The sequence below is a fragment of the Miscanthus floridulus genome, chromosome 1 (assembly GCF_019320115.1).
Source record: "Miscanthus floridulus cultivar M001 chromosome 1, ASM1932011v1, whole genome shotgun sequence".
In the NCBI taxonomy this organism is placed as follows: domain Eukaryota; kingdom Viridiplantae; phylum Streptophyta; class Magnoliopsida; order Poales; family Poaceae; genus Miscanthus; species Miscanthus floridulus.
In genome coordinates, this window is record NC_089580.1 from 17,501,332 (window position 1) to 17,527,737 (window position 26,406).

At 44.8% G+C, this 26,406-nt stretch overlaps 1 protein-coding gene and 1 pseudogene across 1 annotated transcript; one reads left to right on the plus strand and one right to left on the minus strand.

Moving 5' to 3' along the window:
* The first annotated feature begins 5,397 nt into the window (after window positions 1-5,397).
* LOC136474638 (binding partner of ACD11 1-like) lies at window positions 5,398-9,867 on the plus strand. The gene is made up of 5 exons (XM_066472203.1): window positions 5,398-5,730; window positions 7,992-8,095; window positions 8,184-8,259; window positions 8,413-8,496; window positions 8,982-9,867. The coding sequence occupies exons 1-5, from the start codon at window positions 5,725-5,727 to the stop codon at window positions 9,561-9,563; spliced, it is 852 nt and encodes a 283-aa protein (XP_066328300.1). The 5' UTR covers window positions 5,398-5,724; the 3' UTR covers window positions 9,564-9,867.
* Window positions 9,868-11,858: 1,991 nt separating this feature from the next.
* Window positions 11,859-19,270, minus strand: LOC136452750 (protein FAR1-RELATED SEQUENCE 5-like; annotated as a pseudogene).
* Window positions 19,271-26,406: the final 7,136 nt, after the last annotated feature.

Below are 26,406 nucleotides of genomic sequence, written 5' to 3' on the forward strand. Positions count from 1 at the left end.
AAGCTTGTCAACTTATCCTTGAGAATGTACAACTTAGCACTCTTCACCGTTGGTGTGCCCTTATATGTTTTCTTCAATCTCCTCTACACCTCATTTGCTCTTTTACAATCCTTGATTTGTTAAAACACCTTAGAATTAATGGCATTGTATATGATATTGAGAGCCATTGTATTGTATTGCTTGTTGGTCTTGTCTTGGTTGGTGGAGTCATCGAGATCAATGATAGCATAGTCATTCTCGGTCATCTCCCATACTTGATCATTGATTGAACCAAGATACATCCTTATCTTTCTTTTTTAATAATCATAGCATATGCTATCAAAGAACGGTGGTTTGCCCTCCACATGGTTGAACATAACTTGAGCCATAATTTGACACCGAGGTTGTTAAGCCTTCAATCAAACGATAACCACAGCTCTGATACTACTTGAAAGGTCCTAATATGGCTAGAGGGGGTGAATAGCCTATTTAAAAATCTACAAATCAACTAGAGCAATTTGATTATTATGACAAATAGCGAAATGTAAACTTGCTCTAGCTCTACAAGGGTTGCAAGCCATCTATCCAACAATTCTAGTTGCAATGATTACTAGGCACACAACTTGTAATGTTACTTACTCACTAAGAGCTCTCAATCTTGCTACTCTAAAGAACTCCACTAAATAAACTTAAAATTACAAAGCAAGCTCTCAATTCTAATTACACTAAAGAGCTTGTCACAATTAGTTTGCAAGAATATAAATGAGTGAGTAGGGTGATTATACCATAGTGTAGATGAGTGAACCAATTACAAGATGAATACTAAATCAATCTCTAGGTGAATACCAAAGGGCAAGAGACAACCAATTTTTGTCCCAAGGTTCACGTATTTATTGGCACACTAGTCCTCGTTGTGTCGACCAACACTTGGTGACTCGGTGACTAAGAGGTGTTACACGAACCTTGTCTACATAATTAGATACCGCAAGAACCTATCCACAAGTGAGGTATCTCATTGACTGAGCAATCCACTAGAGTTAACTTTCGGCTCTCTATCGGGGAAGGCACAAGACCCCTCACAATCACCACGATCGGAGCCAGAGACAATCACCAACCTCCGCTCAAAGATCTCCGCTGCTCCAAGCTATCTAGGTGGCGGCAAACACCAAGAGTAACAAGTGAATCCCACAGCGAAACACGAATGCCAAATGCCTCTAGATGCAAACACTGAAGCAATGCACTTGGATTCTCTTTCGATCTCACAAAGATGATGAATGAATAATGGAGATGAGTGGGAGGACTTTGGCTAAGCTCACAAGGTTGCTATGTCAATGCAAATGGTCAAGATAGTGAGCTTGAGCCGGTCATGGGGCTTAAATAGAAGCCCCCACGAAATAGAGTTGTTGTACCCCTTCACTGGGCACAACACGGGGTGACCGGACGCTCTGGTCAATTCGATCGGACACAGGACCCTAGCGTTCGGTCGCCCAATGCTTACCACATGTCATCGGCTTCAAACGCCGATCGCCTGATCTCAACGGTCCAGTGACGACCGGATGCTGAACCTCAGCGTCCGGTCGTTTCCAGTAAGCATCCAGAGACGACTTTTCACGACCGGACACGTCCGGTCATGCTTGACCGGACTCACCCAGTGTTCGGTCATACGGTGACTCTCCTGTGCTGTGCATGACCATGTCAGTGTGACCGGACGTAGCCAGTCAGCGTTTGGTCGTTTCAGCGCCGGTGTCCGGTCGACGACTAACACTGCACTTCTTCTGCTGCTACTGACCGGACGCGCCGGTCCTTCAGAGACCAGCGTTTGGTCACTTACAATGACCTCCGTCTTTTCTGTCTTGAGTGCCGGTGGCACCGTCGGACCGTCCGCCGGTGAAGTTTCTAACCCTTACTCAAATATGTCAACCATCAAGTGTATCACCTTGTGCACATGTGTTAGCATATTTTCACAAATATTTTTCAAGGGTGTTAGCACTCCACTAGATCCTAAATACATATGCAATGAGTTAGAGCATCTAGTGGCACTTTGATAACCGTATTTCGATACGAGTTTCATCCCTCTTAATAGTATGGCTATCGATCCTAAATATGATCACACTCACTAAGTGTCTCAATTATCAAAACAAAATGGCTCCTACTATTTATACCTTTGCCTTGAGCCTTTTATTTTTCTCTTTCTTCTTTTCAAGTTCAAGCATTTGATCATCACCATGCTATCACCATCGTCATGATCTTCGTCATTGCTTCATCACTTGGAGTAGTGCTACCTATCTTATAATTACTCTGATAAACTAGGTTATCACTTAGGGTTTCATCAATTAACCAAAGCCAAACTAGAGCTTTCAGGAGGTATGGCCCCCGATATCCACAAGACAAGACATGGACCGCACCATCAGAGGTGTCTCAGCCCATAAAATCAAGGCGTGCACGACGCTGCTCGGTGTGCACTGCATGATATTGTACATTAACAAATAGTATATTTTCCTTGTAACCATACCCCTCCAGACTATATAAGGAGAGGTAGGGGTCCCCTAGCGGACAGGCTACATCAAAATACACACATATGTATTCACGCAATATCATATGATAGCTAATACAAACCAATAAACTATAAGAGTAGGGTATTACGTCATACTGATGGTCTGAATCTGTCTAACTCGTGTGTCTCTGTTGCCTTTTTGTTCTTGATCTCACGCTTCTCTGTCAATCAATCTACCTTCGTGGGATACCTCTCGGAGAACTGCCGACGACATTCTATCGACGGTACCAGTACTTTGAAATCGTTTCATTTGACATGTCAGCCTCTCCGGAGTACTATTACGGCAGCCTGTTGCCTGCACCACGTCCGCATCCACATGGCCGGTGCACCGGAGGACCGAGAGCGGGGCTGGCAGTACTAGTGTGTGCGTCCCCGAGTCCCTGGACCCCGGCGGTCGGCGTCGCGCACTGCGTGGCGTACGGATGAATTGATTCGAAGAGCTTTTTTTTTGCCTTTTTTTTCCTTTCTCAAACTTTCGAGTTTCGACGGCCCCAGACGTCCGGAGACGGAGCTGCAACTGCAAGGTTTCTGTTTCAATTTTGAAAGTATATATACTGTTCCTAAAAAAATTGAAAGTATACTGCCCAAAGAACGTGCGTACGAGCCAGCCACGTGTAATTAATATAAAAAAGAAAACATGTCCAGGGTAACGTGCGGAGTTGATGAGAACCATCATCAAATTCTAACGAATCCAATCATTACGCTCCGGATTTGCTCCTAGGCCCTGTTTAGTCGAATGAAATTTGGGAATTTTGTTACTGTAGTACTTTTATTTTTATTTGATAATTAGTATTTAATCATAGATTAATTAGACTCAAAACGTTCGTCTTGCGATTTCCAACCAAACTGTGTAATTATTTTTTTTCGTCTACATTTAATGCTTCATATACGTATCGAAAGATTCGATGTGATAGCTACTGTAGCACTTTTTAGAATTTTTTTTGAAACTAAATAAGGCCATAGTCGAAAATACCGGCCTCACGTCGACGCGGTACCAATCATTCGGCCTGTTCGCTGGTTGGTGTGTGGGCTGGTTTGGACTGGCTGATGCTGGTTTGATGTGAGAGAAAAACACTGTTGACTGGCTGGTTTGGGTTGGCTAAAACCAACAAGCAAATAGAGTAATGGTAATAACTCACAGCTACCTTTGTGTTATTGCGTACAGTACTGTAAATCGCTTATTTGTGAGTGTTGCGCCTTTGTACAGCTACGCCAACCGAGAATCGAGAATGGGACCCGTACCCGTTTCCTTTAACCTCGACAACAAACCAAGCAATGAAATCAGCGCTCCTAATGCGATGGACCACGGATTTAATGATAGCGTGCTTTGGTCGTATCAGGGTACCGATTTTTCGTCTTGTTTAATTTCAAAAAAAATTTCTAAAAAATGTTATAGTAGTCATCATATCGAATCTTGCGATACGTGCATGAAGCATTAAATATAGACGAAAAAAACTAATTGCATAGTTTGATTAAAAATCGCGAGACGAACGTTTTAAGCCTAATTAGTTCATGATTGAATATTAATTGTCAAATAAAAATGAAAGTGCTACAGTAGCCGAATTTTCAAATTTCACCCCACTAAACAAGGCCTTTGTGTTTATAGATGATCTAGATTCTAGAGCGCTTGCTGGAATCCAAACGGAAAGTCGAGGAAGTGGCACATTTCGTTGAAAACACCGGTTGCTAGAATAACCATGCAATGTAACGCAGACTTTTTCTAGATGTGGCGTCCGTTGCATTGAACCCCCAAATCCGTGCGGTAATTCAGCTTGAAAAACTAGACTTTCGATTACGTACACCAGGTCACCTCCGAAGTTCCAAACTTTCCAAAGAATGGCCCTGTTCGCTTGTCTTAAATTTGGCTTGTTTTTTCAGCCGAAACAGTATTTTTTTTTCACAACAATTCAGCCGGAACAGTATTTTTCAGTCAGTTTCAGCCAAAAATTCAGACCAGCGAACGAGACCAATATTCATCCAACAAAAAAAAAGAGACTTAGGAGTGCACAAGACAGTTTGGCCGGACGTCAAATCCATCACCACAAGTACGCAAGAAGTGAAAAAAGTGAATTCCTCGTCTGTCATTAAAAAAAATCGTAATGTTCTGTGTGTTTCTAAAAAAATTTAGTGATTTTTAGCGTCACTGCTTTAATTTTTTTATGTCTTCCGTGCCACTACTGTCAGTTTGGGTTTTAACGTCGTCAAACTGAAGATGTGAAAAGTCGAAAATACCCTTAAGCCTAAATATGTCATTAAATTTTTTGAGCACCTTAACGACTTCAAATGGAAAAACTCAAAACTAGAAAGTTATAGATCTCGTCGAGATCTATAATTTTCATATAAAAATTATTTTTATTTAATTTCGCAAAAATATGAAAATTATAGATCTCGACGAAATCTACAACTTTTTAGTTTTGAGTTTTTTCATTTGAAGTCGTTAAGATGCTAAAAAAATTAATGACATATTTAGACTTAAAGGTATTTTTGACTTTTGACACATGCAGTTTGACGGCGTTAGAGCCCAAACTGACGGCAGTGGTATGGAGGGCACAAAAAAGTTGGAGCAGTGACGCTGCAGACCGATGAACTTTTCCAGAGACACACGGAGCATTACGATCTTTTTTTAAAGGCACACAAGGAATTAAAAAAAAAGAGAGAAAGGAGGAAACTGAAGCGAGTGACATTTGAACTCCCGTCCTCCATCCGTCCCATGCTCAGCCACCAAGCACCAAATGGCATCGCCCCCACCGCTGACGAGTAACGACCACCACTTCGTGCCGCCGGACCAGATCCAGTTTCGCCCCGCAGCCGCAGGCTACACAACACAGCTGCTGCCTGCCGCTGCCGGTCTACAATCACCACTGGCGCAGTAGTAGACCCGTAGTGCCGCCCGTCCCCGTGGCCTGCCAACGCGCGTCGGCGCGTCGCGGCCGGAATCATCGCCAACCTGCCGGTCGGTACGTTACATTACTACTCACGCGCCTCGCAAACGAAACGACGGAAAAACACGCGCCCCGCAAAGTCGCCCTCTTCCTCCGCTCGCCGACACGGCGCAAATCCCCACAACCCCAAGCGGGCGGGCGGACGACTCCCACCCACCTCCTCGCGCGGCGACGTGCTCGGTTCGCTTCCAGCCACCTCGCTCGCCGCCCGCCTCGGAATCCCAGCCGTGAGATCTCGCCCCCCAGGGGATGGAGGTGAGTGCCGCTTCCTGCAACTCTCTCTGGCTTCTGCTGCTCCGTGGCGGCGGCTGTGCTTCAGCGTGGTCGGCTGCGGGCTTAGAGGCCTAGCCGTCGGTGCCATTTCCGCGGCGGATTTGCTTGGTTTGGGTCGGGAGTCGCCGCTAGGGGGATAGGCATTCTGCCGCGACTGCATTGCTCCCGTTTGGGCGGTGGTTGCATATTTTCTGGTGGATTTGGTGCGTCATGCGTGCGCGCCGTGCCGTTCCTCCGGAAGCCTGCCGCCGCTGCTAAGAAACTCTGGGTGCAAACTGAGTCCACACGCTGCACCCGCGGTTTCGTCTGTTTGTTGTTGGATTCTGGTAGTTTGGTGTGCTTGGTCGATGACATGTCGATTGGCTATTTGGCTGCACCTTTTCCATTTTCCTTTCAGGTCCGTCCATCTCCCCCAAATCCGAGACTAGAAATGCTTGACTTTTGACAGCCCCGTGTTGATAAGAGGCGATTAGATCACTAGATCCAATCTTCAAGTTCGTTGGGCGTGCTTCCTGTCACATTTCGTGGCAGGGTTAGCAATTGATGATTTCTGTAATGGATGCGAATGCTAAACTGCAGGTTTCTGCATTTCCACAGGCTCCATTGAGATGCATTTGCACAGTCCTTGCTCTTTTGTTCAGTCCCTTCTATGTGCCTTTTTTGGGTTTTATGTTTCAGGTTAATGAATACTGCTGTTAATTCCTCTCGTACCTGTAATGTGGCGACGGGCTGACAGCTGGCAGCCTGGCACAAATTACCTGGATATCCAGCATAATAAGACTGGATCCATATCTGCAAATAAATATGCGGACCTTGACAGTGTAAATGAAAAAAAAATGACTTAATTTTGTATTTATGTGTCCCTGTGATTACAAAAATAGGTGAATAAAAAATTGATTGGAATATGGTTGTCAGGTTGGTCATAGTTTGTCATTTTATTTAAACCAAATCTTGGCAAGCATTCTTTTCGAATATTAGTTTCACGAACTCTCCTTATGTTTGTAACTACTGAACACCTACATAACTGTAAACACTTGATGTTGTTGACGCATGTCATCAGTGGTCTATGGTAACTAATGCGGTGCTTGTGTCGACATCACACTGCGCGCTTTCGTATTATGCATCTCTCATGTTACATATTTGGTGAAACATTTTTAGAGAAGATTATTGTGTTATAAAGTACATGTTCCTTTCCATCAGCTTTATGGTGGCTTGCTAAGAATCATATCCAATATGTTGTCCCATGTTTGTGTAAATCTTATGTTGAAATTTTTAGAATATAAACTGGCGAACCCTCTAGGGATAAATTGACACCAACAGATTAGCTAGAGGTTATCTTTTGCCTTTTACCTCTAGAGTTTTCTTCTAAAAAAACACCACAATTATTCCTTCTCTCTTCTCTCCATGGTGTTCTACCTTCTATGCCACTGCCACCCTGGACTTACAAACTTTGGTGCGTAATGTTACTGCTATGGGTGCGCGAGGGGTGGCTTGGAGGCCAACCCATCTGTCCTTCACATCAGGAGATAGGATTAGGAAAGAGGTTAGGTTAGTCAGTTGGTTTGTCAGGATCAATATCAAGCTGTTATAGGTAGCGGCTCTCTCTCTCTCTCTCGACACGGTGGTCATTGGGAATAAAGCAATGAAGAAGAATTAATCCCAAGTGGCCAAATCTCCCAACAGTCTAGTCCCCCCCCAAGCTGACTCTGCTTAGCTATATTCTTGGTAGTGTTTACCCTGATGAGCTACGGTTCATAACAGTTACATTAGACACCTTTCAGTAAATTAATCTCTTCTGTCTGACAGCTGCCTTCACTTTGTACTTATGTCAGTTAGAACTTCGGATTTTTTTTTCACTTTGGTCCTGAAATGTGTTGATTTTAATGTCACCTAGTGCAGTGATGTGTAATCACTACACTCATGTTAGCTTATTACCTGCTATGTACCTACTCCCTCTGTCCTAGAATATAAGGTACCCAAGCATTCAACATTTGTCCCAAATTATAAGGGATTCTAAGTGAACTAATCCTCAAACTCACTTTAAAAGGCAACATTTACATGCATACCTACTATTAATGCCTATCACCAGCCCAGATGTGGTGATCATGGAGGGTTACATGTGTCATTTGTTTTACCACATAAATATGTCCTAGAATTCTTAAAATACTTTGTATTTCAGGATAGAGGGAGTAGGTCCTAATTAAACCAGAGATTTAATCTCATTTGCTCATCTTTTCTTTCAGGTGAAAACGGTAAAAGTTAGCAACCTTTCATTAAACGCTTTGAAAAGAGAGATCACAGAGTTCTTTAGTTTCTCAGGGGATATAGAATATGTTGAAATGCAAAGGTAATTTGTCAGCACCTACACTTGTGGTTGTATATGCATTAGAAAACTGGAGTAATGTTTCTTAAATAGTTGCTTCTGTTTTCATCAGTGACTCTGAATGGTCACAGCTTGCTTATGTCACATTTAAAGACTCACAGGGAGCAGACACTGCTGTTCTTCTTTCGGTACGTTCAAGTTCCTGCAACTCATTTCTTAGCTTACCCATTTAGTTCTTTCTGTTGCACTAAGTTAAACTTTTTGTTTGATGCTATTTCATCTCATATCTTTTATTTTTTGTCCAATATACGGCTTTCAATAATTTGATTGCTTGTCAACAGGGGGCAACAATTGTTGATCGTGCTGTCATTATAACTCCTGCTGAGAACTATCAGCTGCCTCCTGAAGCACACAAACAATTATCGGTGAGAATATTTTACATGTTATGACATGCTCACCATTTCAAGTTACATCAATTCTGAAGAAATTACTTGACATATGGTCATCTATTGTAATAAGATTACCTTTATATCCTAAACTGAAGATCTAGTCTATTAGTAAATTCTTTGCACAAACTAGTTATTCTTGCAGAGGATTGAGTTTAAGGCAGATGTTCACATTATCAAGAAATAATTCAGCACTACAGAGAATGAGAAGAAAGTGTTTCTTTAGCAGTTCTAAACAAGCTAAAACTATGCGTAATGGCAAAAACACCGCTGAATCAGGTAGTTAATTTGGATCTCCACGATTCCCAAAATAAATGTGCGTGTGATGTCTCTCAAGTCTATTATACACAAGTTTACGTACAGTCTGTTTAATGACCACCTTGCTCATAATTCATTTTCAGATACAGAAGTACTTTCCTTGAATATGTGTTGATATACTTCTTTGCATTTGTTTGCATCTTAAGGGAGCAAACACCTCTACTGAATCAGCAGTCAGGAAGGCAGAAGATGTTGTCAGCAGCATGTTGGCCAAAGGCTTTGTCCTCAGCAAAGATGCTCTCAACTTGGCAAGATCATTTGACGAGCGTCACAACATCCTATCCAATGCTACCGCCACTGTTGCATCTCTAGACCGCCAGTATGGCCTGAGTGAAAAGATCAATCTGGGAAGGGCCATTGTTGGCAGCAAGGTCAAGGAGGTGGATGAACGCTACCAGGTCTCAGAACTCACAAAGTCTGCCTTGGCTGCTGCTGAGCAGAAAGCCAGCGTTGCGGGCTCTGCTATATTGAGTAACCAATATGTCTCAGCTGGTGCCTCGTGGCTAACAAGTGCATTCGGTATGGTAACAAAAGCAGCAGGTGACATGACCTCCATGGCCAAAGACAAGGTTGAGAGAGCTGAGGAGGAGAGAAAAGCCATCATGTGGGAGGAGAGGAATGGGCTGGTCAGCGAGTATGCAAAGATCCATCTTGACGAGCCCTCTTCATGGGAGCCCGCAGTTCTGCCTTTGGAATCAGTGGATGAGCAGAAACTCCAGGCTGTCTGATCCACACAAGCCGAATGTCAATCGTTGCCACACGTAATTCTTTTGCAGCTCGTCCTATATATAGATTATTCTTTTCCGTTGATGCACTGGATCAAAACAAATGTGCTTATCAGCCATAGTGTCGTGTAAATTTCTGAAAGTTGCTCTTGTGTTATTACCAGGTTTTCTTTCTTTCTTTTTTGGAGAGAGAGAGTGGTGCTACCAGCATTGCTACACTAGACCACTCTGTGAAATTGTGAATGGAGTGCTACTGTACTTGTCTCTACTACTACTACAGAAACAGAATACAACTTCCTTCGTTAGATACAGACTGATCTAATGCTGACTTGAACCATTTGTGCAAAAGACTACTAAGATGTTGCCTGTTCAGTGTTTCTTAACTGCAATACCATGAATTCGTCGAACGAAAACATGTCTTTGTTTCCGTTTAATTCTGAAATAGCTTGAGAATTATCATGTGTAGGAAAAAAAACATAACTCTCTATTGCATTACTAAAGATCTTGTGAGGATTAATCTATGCAGCAGACATTATAGGTTTTTATCCCACTTGCAGAATGACATATGCACAACAATCTTCTGGGAAATATCTATATTTGCAGCAGACTGTTGGCTCTGAGAAATGTCATGTACTAGGGAAAGAAAACTCCTAGGCGTAGTGCAGCCTGATGCTCCCATTCATCTGACATCTCCCCTCGTGCTTGACGACCACTTCTTTAGCCCTTGCAGCTGGTTCTTCAATGATCGTACCCTTACCCTAATTGATTGATTTATCTTGATGTTGCCAATGCTAGCGGGTAGTAAGGAGCCTCTGCTATTGGATACAGAACATTGGCTGGCAATGGCTTTCTGCAAATTGCAAGTTGGATGTGGATTGGCTCGAGGAAAAAACAAGTCGCAACTTGCACAGTGCTGATAAAGCTTCCTACGCGTACATACATTGACAGCCGATAAAACCTGTAGCCAACAAGATCCTCACACGTGTCACGAGCAGCCAAGATCATAATCCGTATAACCAAATGTAGCAGCCATGACCAATTTGGTCATTTTTAGGTGTGATGAACATGAACTCATAATAACCTGGTAACATTTGGACCAAACATGACGGGTTAATTAAACTACAATATACTACTAATAATGGTCTAAAGGCCGTGATGGTCGTGCCTGCCCTCCTACGGCGCGCCCACATTCGTTCAAGACTGCGCGCAGGACTCAAACCGTCAAAAATTCCTCACGTCGGTGCATTACTTTGGTGGCTTCTTGATGGCTCGCAGCGTGGCCATCAGCATGCTGTCTCTTTCGGTCTCATCCATTTATCTCATTTTCTTACTCAAGCGATCTCTGTCTTCGTAAATATCTACTAGCTTTGCTGATCATAAACTGAAAATTGTACGTCACGTGAAATTAAAAGATGCAAGTGTTCGTCACTGGCGGCGCTTCCAACCTCCAAGTGTCTTGGGTAAAATATCGAATCAAGCTTTAGACCGTTAAAATAACCTCAAACTACCGCACTCCAATATATAATCTTATCACCAACACATACACATTTGCCAAGACCTAATCACAGCCTCCACCAACAATAATAGTCATGCTTACTTGGAACAAGGGAGTCGTAAAACGCTAGACATGTGGTTGGTGTCGTAGTTTACCATGCATAGCATTCGGCAAACTGTAATTGTCATAAAAAGTGTGGCGAGTAAAATCAAAGCCATACTCGTGGTAAAAGTTTGGCAAGAAAACTAAGAGCATCTCCAACAGTACCCAATAAATTCTTTCCCAAACCACGAAGTTTTCCAAACTGCTAAAAAGTATTGGGAGGATAAAAGAAGGATTTCTTCGACAGTTTCCAAAAAAACCACTCCTAAACTTTCTATGTGATTGTTTATTTCAGGTACAATATGTTAGTTCAGTGGCATTTTGGTAAATTCCAGCATCTTTTTCCTGAGGAACAAGCACATACAAAAGAAAAGTGATTTATTGGTGTTATTTTTAAGTTAACTAATCCAAACTTCGGTTGTTTATTACTTTTTATTTACATGTTCAGTTTGAATAACTGAAAATCGTATAATAATTTGTCTTAAAATATAGTTCCATAAAAATAAACTTTTGGTATATGTTGTTTGAATACTTATAACAAAAAAAATGTTAGTCAAAGTTGTGTTTTGTAAACCATGTGAATGTCTCAAATGTCATTTTTTTGGGGGAAAATGGTGTTCTCGACCCTTACACAGATGTGCAATTGTGATTTTGCTCTCATTTTTTCTAACTTTGTGATTTTGCCCTTAACTGTTCACAAGTCAACGCGATTTTGTGCATTCTTGAAGCTCCACAATTGCTCCTTTGTTGCAATCACCATTTTGCACTTCTACTTGGGGTTGCACTCCGTCACTTTTTTTTGTTTCTGGCAATGACAATTTAATTAAGTTAAGAAATAAATTAAGTTAAGAAATAAATTACAGTAGCATATATGGGCTGCAAACTATAAAGTTTCTAACATACCTTTGCTCCTTTTTTTGTTGGCTTGCGCTTCCCCTTGTTGAATTTATCAAGCCAATTTTTTTTTCTCCTTGAATTTTTGGATTTGACCTCCTTTTTCTTCAAATGTGCAGCACGAAGCAAGTCATCTCCTTGCTGGACATTTGGTTCAACATTTTCTTGGTCATTGCATGGGTTGCTCGTAGTAGAAGTAGATAAATAGAGTTTATCCTCTAGCTGTGTACCAAGGTAATCAAGTGCATTTTCTATCATCAAACAACATTCTAGAGAGTGGGCTGCTTTATGTGCCAAATTGAGAAATTTATGAGACATCCTCTTGTAGCGAAGTTGAGATTCTAGCATTAGATTTGCTACCACATTCCTTCCTTCCTTATCTCGTACGCTCCCGTCGCGTGCTGCTTTAGTCCATCTCTTTAACAAATAATGTGTTGGCGATATCTTGATATTCATCAAATCAAGAACTTTTAGACCATGTGCACACAATATTCCAGTCCTACTGAACATTCCACAACTACATGAAGCTGTTTGGTTCAAATGATCACCTATCACTATGCGCTCTTGCTCAAATTGTAAATCACCATGGAATCTCCCAATAGCAATAGCATATTTATCAGCATCTAATAATCTGCTACATGCAGCCATGGATCTTTCATATTCACTTTGGAAAGCTTCAAAAATAACTGGAGTGTACACTTCGCTTGCTTGCAGCAACATAGGTGTGTGCATTTGTCTTCTTGGTATTTTTTTCCTTGCCTCAAATTCAGATTCCTAATTCCTTGGCTCTTTTGTCTTCCACTGTCCTCTCAAAATGCTTCAAAAAACGAACAATATCAAAATCTGATTTCAAATGATTTTTCAATGTATTGTTGAAGCTCTCACTTAGTTGTGTACTTCGCACTCCCAAACTAAAGACATCTCTCATATAGCATTCAACCCATTTTTCTTTAACCTTGTATATACTAGTCTAACCAAGTTTGCTTATGCACTTTAGATCTCATAATGTCAAATGCTTCTTGAAATTCTGCCTCGTCCTCATAGCCATACATACAAGCACTAAAATCAGATAGAATGTGAGTTTCTTCATCTTCGCCTTCACCTTAGCCTTCACCTTCACCTTCGCCTTCTTCTCCTTCTCCTTCTCCTTCCATTGTACCTCCATCTTTGTCCTTCACTGAAGATAAATGCTTGACACAATTCTGCATTATGTGAAAGGTACACAGCCCATGATATGATTCTATAAATACTTTGTAAATAGCCTTTCCCATTGCTGCATCTTGATCCGTATAGATAGTTCTAGGTTGCTTTCCATTATGTGCAGCTAAGAAAGTTTGAAAAAGCCATATAAATGAGTCCTATGTTTCATCAAATAGAAGTGCTAGCACCAAAAACAGTGGTTTCTCTAAACTGATTTAGCCCGAGAAAAACACCAAAAGGCCTATACTCTTTGTTGGTGCCAAAAGTAGTGTCAAATGTAACCACATCACCAAAGTGTGCATAGTCAAGAATCATCTTTGCATTAGCCCAAAATATGTTGGTTATATGCTCCTCACAATCTGTGGGGGATATACCCCCGGGTACCACAAGATGGTACATGGGCCGCACCATCCGAGGTGGCCCGGCCCGTAAGATCGAGGAGTGCACAGCAAGATTACAAGTTGTACTAGATATTGTAATAGTACCAAATAGGATATTTTACTTGTAACCCTCCTCCTCCAGACTATATAAGGAGAGACAGGGGTCCCCCTCAGGGAGGACAATCGATCTACACCTCAATTAATACAGAATAATGAGACACATGACGTAGGTATTACGCCAACACGGTGGCCAAACCTGTATAAATCTTGTGTCTTGTGCCTCTGTAATCATCTGGTTCCTGATTACACGCACCGTCTACCGACAATCTACCATCATGGGCATACCCCTAGATGGACTGCCGACTCATATTTCGTTGACAGTGGCGCGCCAGGTAGGGGGTGTGCGTGCTGATCCCTGGCGAACCAGATGGAAATTTCTTTACCGACATCATCCATTGCGACCTGGCTTCAGGCGGCGGCAGTTTCTTCAACAACGTAGATGCGTTCTTGCTACGAGTTCAGGGTCGAGCGCTGCTGTATCGGCGTCAAGGGGTCGTTGATACTCTGTGCCAAATGAGAAGATGGAAGTATCTACGTGGTCGTGCAAGCTATCGTCATGGCGGCTTCAGAAAGCTAAGTCATATTCTTTGTTTTCAATGAAATATCCTTTGGTTCTTTATCTTCGAGTCGACTTGTAAATATTATTGAAAATAATCTCGTAGCACGTCACGACCTTTTGCGTCGTCTCATGGCAGCACTCATTGCTTGTCGCCAGCAGCCATCATCATCAGCTCGCTACGGCCCTCGGTTTTCGGCGGCAGCGCGTAAGGAACGTGGGATCAAGCGGTGGCTCGATACTCGCGGCCAGATCGACTCGGTGACAGGATGCAAAGGAACCATCTCGATGCCCTTCCAAGATTCAGCTGTAACACGACATGCCAGGTCCATCTACAGTAACATGCAAGGCTGAATTTGCATGTACGGGCGTATGCACACATACAGCTGTATGCATGTACGAAGGATGCAAGCCCACACACGCGCAGCTGCTTGATGACAAGCTAAGTCATGTTTCTTTTTTCTGATTAAGCATTCTATTGCATGTATGCTTCTTCATCTGCCTTCATGATTTTCCACAGCTTCCACGCCGACACGACGTCTTGGTGCATCTCATCCTAAACTCACGGACAGCATATACATGATATCGACGCTGCTACGATTCCACGCACAGCTGTCAAGCTAGCCACCCGAGCCACCAAAGCGAAGCCGCTAAGTGAGCTACATGAATCTCCTAAGGCCGATCACTAACATAAGGACGGACGTCGTCCGGACTACTTACTCCGACCACCGAACTGATCGACCACGGACCACGTCTCGAGCGGCTCCGCCGAGCTCCGACCACCTCGACCACCAGACCACGTCGCAATGATGATCGCCACGAAGAATGGCGCTATGACAACCGCGACCACCAGTCACAACAGGTCCGAAAAGTACGAGGATCGGACAACTTCATCAACATCTTCCGCAACGACACAGCTTCGTTGCGACAACGACTCGCCGTGTACCCGTCCGACCTCTTCTTGTTGAGTTCGACTACGACTTGTAGGAGCGCATACATACATCGGATTCATGAGCAGGAGCACATATACAGGAAGATTCTATTTTATTTTTTATTTACCCATGCGGTGCTATCATCATGCATTATTAGTTACTCAGATTGAATCTAATCGGAATATCTTTTTCCTTTTATTCTCTAACATGCATGAGTCAAGCACGCCCAAGATCAACAAAGTTCTCCAACTATCTACAGTGGCTAGGACACCGCCGACATCGCCTTTGTCTCCGACCTCTAGCGCCTAACTCCGATTCCGATAGGCATGTGAGCCGTTTAGCGAGCCGTCAAGCCGTCAAGCGAGTCACGCCGAGCTGTCGGCGAGCCATGCCGAGCCGTCTGGTCAGCCGCATTGAGGCATCAAGCGAGCCACGCCAAGCTATCTAGCGAGCCACGCTGAGCTGTTAGCAAGCCGCGCCGAACCGTCTGGTCAGCCGCGTCGAGCCGCTGAGCGAGCCACGACGAGCCACATTGAGTCGCTGAGCAAGCTACATCGAGCCAAGCGAACCACGTCGAGCCACAAGCAAGCCATCCGAACCACGTCCATCTACTCGACCATGACCACGACACGTCTCCAACAACAAGCTAAGTATTATTTTTCACATCCATTAAATATTCCTTCGATCGCCATACATCTTCAATTTTATCTCCATGATTCTCTACCGACCACCCTGAGGGCGCGCTCCGCATTGAGGTTTTCTCCGACCACCGTGACGGTGCACTCCGCGTTGAGGTTTATAACGGCTGGCCGATCAATTTTCCTTCCTGCTTGAGAATCCCAGAGTCGGCGCTGTCCCCGGCTCCACCCCACGCATGCACGAGAGTCCACCCTCTATGCTACGGGTAGTCGGCAGTAGCCCCTCGGCAAGGTCAGCACTCTACGCGTGCGCATGGCACCACCGGCAGAGCTCCGGGCCCCACGCTACGAGTCGTTTGACCAGACCGGGGCTGGCGCATTCTCCAGGATGGGTTAACTCGTCGCGCTACACCTCTACGCAACAGATTAAGCCAAAAACTGAGTTTTTCGCTAAGTTCAACATTACACTAAGTATAATACATCTACAAAAGAACACTAAGTGTTCACGTCTGGCAGCTGAGCTGTTTAAACTATTTTATCTCCAAAGCATGTATTTTATTTCGTACATCATCATGTACTACCGTTCTCCATGTTTATTTTTTAGGAACAAGATTGACGCTTGCTTCACTGCTGACCTATTGCTGGGCTGCTCGGAGCTCTCCGACCAGCTGAGCTAGGGACAGGTCGGAGTTCATCTTCTTCACGCAAACGTCGCTAGCTGATGGAGGAATATAATTCTGACACTCATTTCGTGCTCGGGGAGGGGTCTAGATGACTTCTGACCACTACGAACAAGCATTCCCGACCACGCTCGGGGACTCGTCATTCTCACCCCACGCTGTGCTTGGGGACTGCCCCGACCACTCTCCGACCATAGCTCGGGGACTGTTCTCCTCGGCAACATGTGACTTAGACTCACATACAGTTGAGAGGCATTTATTTTCTTTGACCTTGCTACAAGGCTCATACTTTGCCTTCCAGCAAGCTCGGGGAACCTTTCAGCATCATACTTTATTACACCTCACACTCCGACCGCAAATCAAACCAGGGCCGTACAAACCTTTTAGGATGACATGTCGACTAAACCAGTACAACTAAACAGAACGCCAACACGTTCTAACTTAGTTACACCAACATGATATCCGAGCTTAAACACGTTTTCTACAAAAACAAATAAGCTTATGTTGATATACAATTACGTTATTACAAGCTTGCCTGAAAAGATCCAAGTTTATAATAACACAACTACATCTTCTTCTATAGCTATAGCCTACACTATTGGTTGGTCGGGGCACGCGGCGCCTGCTGCTCGTTGGGCCTGACATCATGCTTAGGTCTCGGGGACTCTGGCATTGATTGAGCTGAAGAAGATGGCCCCACCGATGCCTAGCTGGTCGAGACCGCAGGCTTCACCGGTTGGCTTGAAGATGATGGCGCTCCCAGCTAACTTATTGATGGCGTTCCTTGTACGGGTGTTGTCGCACCTCCACATAGGTTAATATCGCCAAATATTTTTGCCGACAAGTCCAGCTGGGTCATCAGTAGCTCCTCGGTCTTGTCTGGATCTACCTCCTTCGGGTATCCAGCCTTTAGGCACTTGAGGCATATGTTTTTTTGCCACACTTTTTGTGCTCGGAGACTGTTCCGACCACTCTTGTGCTCGGGACTGTCTCGACCGCCTTTGTTCTCGGGGACTGCCTCGATCACTCTCTGACCACAGCTCAGGGACTTCGTTGCTCACTCCTCGACTTGTGCTCGGGGACTACCTCGACCACTCTCCGACCACAGCTCGAGGACTTCGCGTCTCGACTACATGCGATTGGCGACTTGTATACAGTTGGGATATTTTTTTCTCCTTTAGACCTTGCTACAAGGCTCATACCTCACCTTCTAGCAAGCTCGGGGACTACATCGGTACGATGCACCTGCCGGTGCATCTCCTATCACCTATACGATGATTTTATTCTCAACTTAACTAGGAATTCTTTTTAGACCCTAGCACCACGTGCCTACGTCACCTACTACTAGGCTCAGGGACTAAGTGGGCACACTTCACCTTGCAGTGAATGTGCTTGTTTTTTTGACCCCTACGCCTCTGATGATCAAAGACGCTACGCTTCAAGATACCCTTACGTTTCTTCATAGAAACCCAAGTGGGCACACTTCCTAGGATGGAAATCTTTTTTCTTTTCTTCTTAAGAGCACCATACATTCTTCAGACAACCTACTTCTCCGGCGACAATGGTGGTCGGAGATGTTAAGAACTCAAGCCTCACTGTTTGGAGAAGGTTAAAATGACGTGTCGCATCAGAATACATGGCGCTCAGGGACTAGCTGTGGGGGATATACCCCGGGTACCACAAGATGGTACATGGGCCGCACCATCCGAGGTGGCCCAGCCCGTAAGATCGAGGCGTGCACAGCAAGATTACAAGTTGTACTAGATATTGTAATAGTACCAAATAGGATACTTTACTTGTAGCCCTCCTCCTCCAGACTATATAAGGAGAGGCAGGGGTCCCCCTTAGGGAGGACAATCAATCTACACCTCAATCAATACAGAATAATGAGACACAGGACATAGGTATTATGCCAACACAACGGTCGAACCTATATAAATCTTGTGTCTTGTGCCTCTGTAACTATTTGGTTCCTGATTACACGCAACGTCTACCGACAATCTACCATCATGGGCATACCCCTAGATGGACTGCCGACCATATTTCGTCGACACAATCTAACTTAAAAGCATATTGAAATGATGGATTTTGAGCAATTTTGTCATAAAAATACTTCAATATACTTCCAGCCTGTCCATAAGCCAAATCCCTCTACCGTTTGCTTTGCAGGTAATTTTTGCGATCACGACAAGTGTAGTTAAGGTTAAGTGGTCCACCAACTTGATGACTAGCCAACTCATGTGTAGCTTTTGGTCTAATTCCAGAATCATCCGCAGTCTCTATTTCAAAAGCTTGCAATTCTGAAATTTTTCACTGCGATGCCATCAAGTGTCGAGTTTCTAGCAAGTGAAGAAGGTGATTGTGTTCAAGCATAACCTCAGTGACTTCATATTTTCCTGCACCTTGATCCAACATAAGGCTCATTCGAGCTTTGCAATCAGTTCTTGTTTCAGCTCTAAAGCACTTTCTCACATGATTTATTTGCCCTTTCCTCCGGAGGCCCTCGTTGGAACAAACAAATCTGCATGAGGTCACCTTACCATCAAAGGTGCTTACATTTGTGTATCTTTTCCTCACATCAAAGCCTGTGTGACCCCCATATGCCACCCAAAATTGCCAAGCCTCATCTGCACTTTTAAACCTTAAACCAACTTCAGGAGCCCCCTTATTTAATTCTGCCATGGCCTTGGACAACACTTACAATTGCACAAATTTGTTCTCCAACCCACACATCAACTGGTTCTGTAACCCAAATAATTGACAAACCAGAATATATAAAATTCTTGTAGAAACTTCAAATAATATAATATAATATAATATAATAGACACAACAGTACATATGGAACAAGCTAGAGCACCTAATAATCCTTTACATGAAATTCAACAAAATAATCATTTGTGGTTCATGGATTCTCAAATTCAATGGCATTCAAACACGTGGCTACATTCCATTTTGCATTTTGGTAGATACACGAGATAGATTGATAAGCATTCATGGATGCTAGGGCACTAAAACAAAAGGAAATCTACTGTAATCACGGACATCTCCATTGTAGGGTGTAACAACCCAAAAATCCATACACTAAAAATACCAACTACAAAAAATTTTCTCAAAACTCCCATGTGATGATGAGTGTCATGTATAGTAACCCAACCTAAGAGATGCATTAGGTCTAACCCCAACCCAAGTCAACACATAAGCATGGCATGTCATTAGTTAATTGTGTTTATTTAAAATTCTAACAAATAAAGTATTGCATACATTGTTAATTCAAAATGTGATTTGGATTTCCATTTGAGTTATGATATGCTTAACAACTCCAATAGAGTAATAAACCATAAAATAATTAAAACTCAACCCAAGGAATAAGGGTTTAAAGGGAAAATTAGTATAACAAAACTACACCTATTTTTGTTATACAAAATAGCTAAATAAATTTCTAATATATATAAAAGAATGTGGTGGGCCTCATATCTAAAACTCCAATGAATTTGGTGCACCCATTTTGAATTCAAATATCCAAACCAAATTTGAATTCAAATCAAGGAAGTAGAAAAAGAAAACAGAAAAGAAAAGAAAAGAGGAGAAGGCCTCGCAGCCTAGGACTGCTCGGCTTCTCGGCCCACCAGCGCGCAGCAGCCCAGCAAGCAGTCCTGCCAGCGCGCAGCAGGCCAGCCCAACTCACGCGCAGCAGCCCAGCGCGCATCGCCCACGCCCGTGCGCCTCCCCGTTTCCCTTGCTACTGCTGCCACTTGGCCCCACATGTCACCCGCACCCCACAACAGTGTTGTCTTCCCCCAAGCGACCAAAGGCCAACAGCAATGGCAGAAGCGGGCCAGGGGATCACGCCTGGGGCATGGCCCTGTCTCCCCTTGCGCCGCGCCCACACAACCACGCGCGCCGTTGGATGCAAGCGAGCGCCCCCGATCGCCCCTTGGTCTCCATCCGCCAATCACCGAGCTCCATGGCTGAGCTCGGCTATAAAAGCCTCGGCCCTAGAGCCCTAGCTCATCCCATCGCCCCGCCGCCACTTTGTGGCCATCCCGTGCACACCCGAGTCAGAGAAGGGAGAGGAAGAAGGAAGGGAGAGGCTCGCCCAATGAAGACGCCGAGGCTCGGTGGAGCTTCCACCCACGTCAATTGCGCACTAGCACCACCACAGAGGCTCACAAGCGAGCTCACCACCGGCAAGAGCATAGCCATGGGAGAAACAGGGGAAAACTCCCCTCACCGGCCACCCGTGCATGCACCCGGTGCACATGGACCACGCCTGAGAGAAGAAGGGTGGACTCGGTCCACCGTAGACCTATCTGCGGTCCATGGACCAGCGCCTCTTGGTCCACCGTGAGCCACGCTCACGCCCACAGTCAAAGACCATAGCCTAGTGGAGGCCCAAGGTTATGACGTGGCTGCGTCACAGCCTGCCACGTGTTCGGGTCAGCCCGGCCTAGACTGGCCCAACCCGAGCCCACTAGAGCCTGTTTGAGACCTGGCCCATGTTGACCATTGACCGATCAACATTGACCGTTGACCTGACCCCACATGTCAGTGGCATGGACACTCTGGACCCACATGTTAGATGCTGACGTCACACGGGACCCACATGTTAGAAGCCAACAGAGCCAGGGTGACGTCATGCTGACGTCACGATGACATCAGCTGCTAACGTCAGCAGCCCTGGCCCCACACGTCAGTGACCCTGACTGTTGACCGTAGATCGTTGATCGTTGACTCACCATTGATGGACATTGACTTTGACCGGACCCATATGTCAGTGACCCAAGAGTCCCTAGACCCACCTGTCAGAACTGATGATGTTGCTGACATCATGCTGATGTCAGCTGGACCCCACCTGTCAGCTCGGAACCGAGACGATGATGTCATGCTGACATCAGCATGACACATGGACCAGTCACTGCATGACACATGTCAGCCTAGGATTAATTCAGCCTTTTCCATTTTCATAAATGAATTAAACTTTGGAAATTCATAACTAAATCATACGACCTCAGAAAAATACGAAACTAGGACCAAAATTCATCTAAAATCGAGCTCTACGCAATGAACCCATGTTTGAGTGCATTTAGCTCTTTTGAATTTTCATTGCTTCTTTATGCTATTCTATAGACGTCGCTAACGCGACTATAATGCAAATCATTTGCAGACTCGGAGGAGAACCGGACGGACGAGGATCGTGAGTACCGTGAGGAGTACAGAGACGACTACACCGAAGGTGCCACATCCCACCCAACCTTGTAGCACCTATTACGCATGGCTAATATAGAACTGCTATTGCATTACTTTATTGTTGTAATCACATTGGGATAGGACTTGCATGGTAGTATATTTTCTTGATGGCCTTTACCTTGACGCAACCTTACCCTTGCTCACCCTGCTATTAGGCTAGACACACGCTTGCTGCTATATTGCTTATTACTTCTACTACGCTTGTACCACATTGATGCATGGTGGAAACTAGGGTTAACTAGACTATGGGGAGAGTGCTACGTGTGTGACTTGGGTGCATGGAGGGTAAGGGTTGTGTCGACCAAGTTGGAGTATACGATGAGCCTGGGGTAAGTCTTACCATGGGGTGCTACCTGGGCACCCCTACAGTGGATACATGTGGTGGGTAAATGGTATATGAGGTGGTCCTGGGTGTGAACCTATGATGAGAGGAGCCTAGGATGGTGGTGCTGTGGTGGCACGGTGAATGGAAACCCTGATGAAGATATTCTGGCTCAGTCATCCCTAAGGACTTACTAGTACTTAGATTCACCGGGAAGCCTTACGTACCACTCGCCCTATATGGTGCAGGATGGCCGGACTACTTGGTAGGATATTGCCACTACTGCTAGGTTGATAGCGGACAGTGTAAGGAGGTATGGGGCACGGAGGATTTCCCCAACACCCTTCTGAGACTTCATGGAGACCTTATGGACGTGGCTCATGACTCACAGTTTCAGCCACCTCAGACTAGACTTGGGGTGTACCAGGGCTAAATGGTAGAGTGGCATTATCCTAGGCTAGCAAGCGGTCGAAATCAGCCCAGTTGACGACGGTCAGCGAGGAAGGCAGATCTTGTGGTTATGTAAAACCTCTACAGAGTGTATGGTTGATCGATTGATACATGTGCCGACTTGTCGGCTATGGACCTTTCCTGGGTTTCACTTAAACTAGATAGAAGAGATGAGTCCTTCTTTTCTCCCCCTATGAGAGGGTGTTGGTCATAGCTAGGGGCTACGGGCCTTGAGACAGTGCCGAGAGGGAGTTGGCCTATCGACTGAGCGAGGGTATGGATACGGTATGGTGATGGTATGGAGATGGTGGTGTATCGATTCCAGGATCGAAACCTAGCTCTAGGAAGGGAATGGGGTGGAATGTGTATAGGAATGGTGTTAAAACTTGACTATACTTTTATACATACTTGATATGCTAAATACATAGGAAACCCTAGCCTTATAGGTTCCTTTTGACTATATCCAACTTGCATCCAATTTCCACAAAGCAAATGCTCATAGGGTTAGGAGTGGCCAGTACAAATCGTACTGATAAATTTTGGCACACAGGTTCTGCTGAGGAGTATAGCTCCGAGGAGTTTGATGGTTGAGGGGTTCGTGCCTACACTCGAGTTTGGCAATCTTATCTTCAAGTTGTTCTGAGTGAATGCTACTTTTGATTCCACCAATGCAGCGATGCAATAATTTATGTAATTCCGCACTATTTGTACCCTGATATTATCGTTGTATGGATGTGACATTCGACTAGAATTTAGGTAATATGTTCTACAACAGTCTTATTATACTTCGGCGCTGTGGATTTCCCTTCGCGGAAATTGGGGTCGCTTCAGTTGGTATCAGAGCCATACTTGACCATAGGACGAAACCCTCAGAAATGGACGATAGAATAGGACGTGAACAACCCTTCTTTTGGTTATATACCAACCCTACATTTACTCTTATGCAAGGCTTATCTATTATTGACCTGCTAACACCTGGTTTCTTAAAACATGCAGATGGCAAGGAACGTCGACTGACCGCCTCTAGGACCGCTACCTCTAGACCACGCCAAGCTTACCTTCAACCTATGAGAGCTCAAGGGATTTGCACAGACCCTCTATCGAGTTCTCGTCGCGTTAGGTGTCCCCGATGAGCTTGTCAAGGTCACCTGCACCGGGAAGCCAGCTCAGGAAGGAGGAATCAAAGGACCAATTGTCACCTCAGTCGAGTTCCCAGCTAGCACTACCTTACCTTCTATCCCAGCTTTCACTGAGTTAACTATAGAGGACACAGTCGAGGAGGGACTGCAAGCTATCTCACACAAGGCACTTCGTAGAGTGATGAGGGACCACTATGAGCACTTGAAGACGATAGAGTTCCGTCTACTTCCCTAGGCCCTCGACCTTAGCCTTACCCCTAGTGAGCAGAGTTTCGTAGCCAGCAGAGTTATCTTTGCCAAAGAGGACAGATGCCTTCGCATCTTAGCTATCCATCTACTAGAGCAGGACAGGTACATGACCTAGCTATAGCAGAGGAGACGTCAGGACCAGGCCCTCTGGTGGGAGTACTAGGAGCGAGACTCACAGAGAGCACATGAGCGAGCTAGTCTACTAGAGACAGTTGCCAAGCTATAGGATGAACTCAACCGTCATGAGGAAGTCCATAGAACCGAGGTCGCAGACTTACAGGACAAAGCCGCTGACCTAGGTAACAGGAACTGCTACCTCGACAGCAAGGTCTTGGAGTTGCAGAGAGAGTTGGATGACAAAAAGGCTGAGTTCAACTATAGAGGAGATAGAGAGAGGTCCAAGGGGATTGATATGCTGAAAATCCAATCCCGGAACAAGACCATGACTCAAGATCTAGAGGAGTTTTAGAAGAAGGCCGTTCGTAACCAGGGCCACCTGATCGAGGCACTCAGGCAGACCAAGTACCTATAGGACAAGTGTGAGAGGACATGGTAGGCTTGGCAGAAGTCTAACCAGAAGCGCCTTAGGGAGATGAAGGGTATGTGGGATCAGCTACCCAAGGAGATTCGTAGCAAGACGAAGCCTAGGATAGAGGAGTTTAAGTTAGCCCCAACTTGCCTCAACCTAGATGCCTACCCTACCCTACTTGGAGCCAAGCCAACTAAGGAGCTCACCAAGGCCTTGAAGTACGTGTCCCGACTTCACAAGTCTGACGAGGAGATCGAGATTGAGAACAGTCATATCCCAGCTGTGGTGTACGAGTTAGAGTAGAATGACCCTGCGTGGTCATGAGTCATGTCAGTAGCTTCCGTAAGTTGTACCCCATGATGTACTCCTTATGAGATGTATTATGAGACATTATGCGTAGTACGATTCTCGCACGTCTTCAAGTGTAGCTACTGGAGATGATGCTAAGTAATAAAACCCATGTAATGAATGTTTTGGATCTTATTGCATCTTATGGATCTTATTGCTTCTTTGTAGTGAGTGTTGGATAGTAAAATGTTTTTCTTTAAATCGTCAAAATCATGTAATCATATTGAATCATAAGCACTTATGGCACAAGCACTAAATTCTCTATGATCCGTGTTGCAGATGCCAAACCGCCGATCTAATCGCCTAATGAACCATGGACGTGCGCCCACCCCTAAACCAGTTAAACCAAATGGGGGATGTGGTGGCAACAACCGTGGCCGTGGATGTGGAGGGATATCCTTCAACCTGGAGAATACACCACCGCCTGAGGTGTCTCTCCGTGGTCGTGATCGCAAGAGGTTCCATAGAGATGCACCATCCAGGGAATGCTCTCACCACAACAGGGATGACAACCCTAGATCAAGTAGGGGTAGTGGAGGCTACACCACCAAATACTCCCGCCCTGTTTAGGATCGTTACACCCGAGACTGTTATGTTTAGGACCGCAACACTCAGGACCGTTTCAACCATCCCCGCTCTACGAATGAACGCCCAGCACAGAACCACTCTACACCAAGCACTAGAAACTAGAAGGCACCCGCGCCAACCCCTATAGGCAGTACGCCTTTCACCTGCTTTGCTTGTGGCCAACCAGGTCACAAAGCCGTAGAGTGCCCTTAGAACTTAGCTGCTCAGAAGTCTCAGTTCAAGGGATCTGCAACCCGGGGTCGTCTCAACCATCTGGATGCCGAGGAAGCATAGGCTACCCTTGATATGGTGTACGGTATGTTTTTAGTTAATGGCAATACTGCATCAGTTCTATTTGACTCAGGAGCAACTTGTTCTTACATATTATCCAAGTTTGCACGAGAACATGACCTGCCTATAACCCCACGCGAAAAGCCTATCATCACTAGCTCACCTTTAGGAGACTTAAAGTGCACCCACATCTGTAAGGGAGTGAGTCTTACCATTGAGGGTCTTATCTTTAAAGCCGACCTAACCCTGCTACCTTCCACTAACCTAGATGTCATCTTAGGTATGGATTGGTTAACCATTCACCAAGGTATCCTATCATGTTCACCTAGATATGTCCAAGCGACCCACCCATCAGGCCAAGTCATTAGATGTGAACCCCAGTCCAGAAAATCCACCTCTATCTTGTGTGCCCTTAAAGCAAGTTCAGAATCACAGAAAGAGGAGAAGACAGTTCATGATGTGCCTATGGTCCAAGACTATTCTGATGTATTCTCTAAAGAATTACCGAGTATGCCACCAGACCATGATGTAGAGTTCATCATTGATCTCTTGCCGGGAATAGGACACATTGCCAAGAGACCCTATCGCATGTCAGTTGATGAACTGGCCGAGCTCAAGAAATAGCTTGATGAGCTCATCTCGAAGGGATATATTAGACCCAGTGCTTCACCCTAGGGATCCCATGTTCTATTTGTAAAGAAGAAGGATGGCTCAATGAAAATGTGCATTGATTACCAGAACTTGAACGCAGTCACCATCAAGAACA